The 984-nt window shown below is 62.0% G+C and overlaps 1 protein-coding gene across 1 annotated transcript in view; it reads left to right on the forward strand.

The window, feature by feature from the left end:
* Positions 1-984, forward strand: part of FCRLB (Fc receptor like B) — a 13,318-nt gene that overhangs the window by 11,426 nt on the left and 908 nt on the right. The window contains exon 3 of the mRNA XM_014445664.2: positions 106-462. Within this exon, the coding sequence (XP_014301150.1) occupies positions 106-462 (357 nt within the window). The remainder of the gene's footprint in view (positions 1-105; positions 463-984) is intronic.

Raw genomic sequence — 984 nt, forward strand, 5'->3', positions numbered from 1 at the left:
CACCCGCGGCCGGCTGGGCGCTCAGTGGGCGGCGTGAGCGCGCTGCGGGTGGGGGCGGGCGGAGAAGGGGCCGGGCGGGACCTCTGGAGTCGCTGTGCCTCGCAGACTGGCTGATCCTGCAAGTGCCCTACGCGCCGGTGTTCGAGGGCGAGCCGCTGGTCCTGCGCTGCCGCGGCTGGTACGACAAGGCGGTGCACAAGCTGCACTACTACCGCGACGGCCGCGCCGTGCGCTACTTCGGCTCCGGAGCCAACTACTCGGTGCCGCAGGCGCGTGCCGGCGACAGCGGGCGCTACCAGTGCTCGGGCACCATGCGCCTCCCGGTGGAGAGCGCGCCCATGTTCTCCGCGCCGGTGGCCGTGACCGTGCGAGGTGGGTGCGAGCGCGCGAGGGGCGGCCCTGGGCTCGGGGGGGCGGGGGGGAAGCGCAGGGTCCGGGACGGCGGGGAGCGGAGGAGCGGATGTCGCTGCTGACCGCGCGCTTTCCCCTCCCGCTCCGCAGTGGAGGCGCCTGGGCGGGCAGCCTGCGTGGGGCGGGGTCCCTTCGCCCGCCGCCCCAGCTCTCATGCCGAGCAGGGTCCACCGATTTTAGCATGGTTATGAACACTTTTTCCACAAACCAAACCACATAGAAATATATAAAACACATACGGGCATACAACTCAAACATCTTCCAGTTAGCATTACCCTTGAAGATTATATTTTCCTATCTTTTTACATTTGTTAATGTTTCTACAGTAACACACGCACCCTCACTCACACACTCACCTGGGTGTCCGGAATGTGTTTTGATTCTGCCATAAACATCTAAGGCGTATGGAGCTCATCTAGTCCGAGAATACACTATGAGGCAATCACGAACTCCTGACGACATGGGTATCTTGAAACATCAATGACTATGGATACAGCCATTTAAAATGTCTCTGCGGTCCCCCATACTTCCCCCTGTCTCGCCCAGTTGGGACTGCGCCTAAGAAAACCACCA

This window comes from Myotis lucifugus, unplaced genomic scaffold (assembly GCF_000147115.1).
Source record: "Myotis lucifugus unplaced genomic scaffold, Myoluc2.0 scaffold_478, whole genome shotgun sequence".
Classification (NCBI taxonomy): domain Eukaryota; kingdom Metazoa; phylum Chordata; class Mammalia; order Chiroptera; family Vespertilionidae; genus Myotis; species Myotis lucifugus.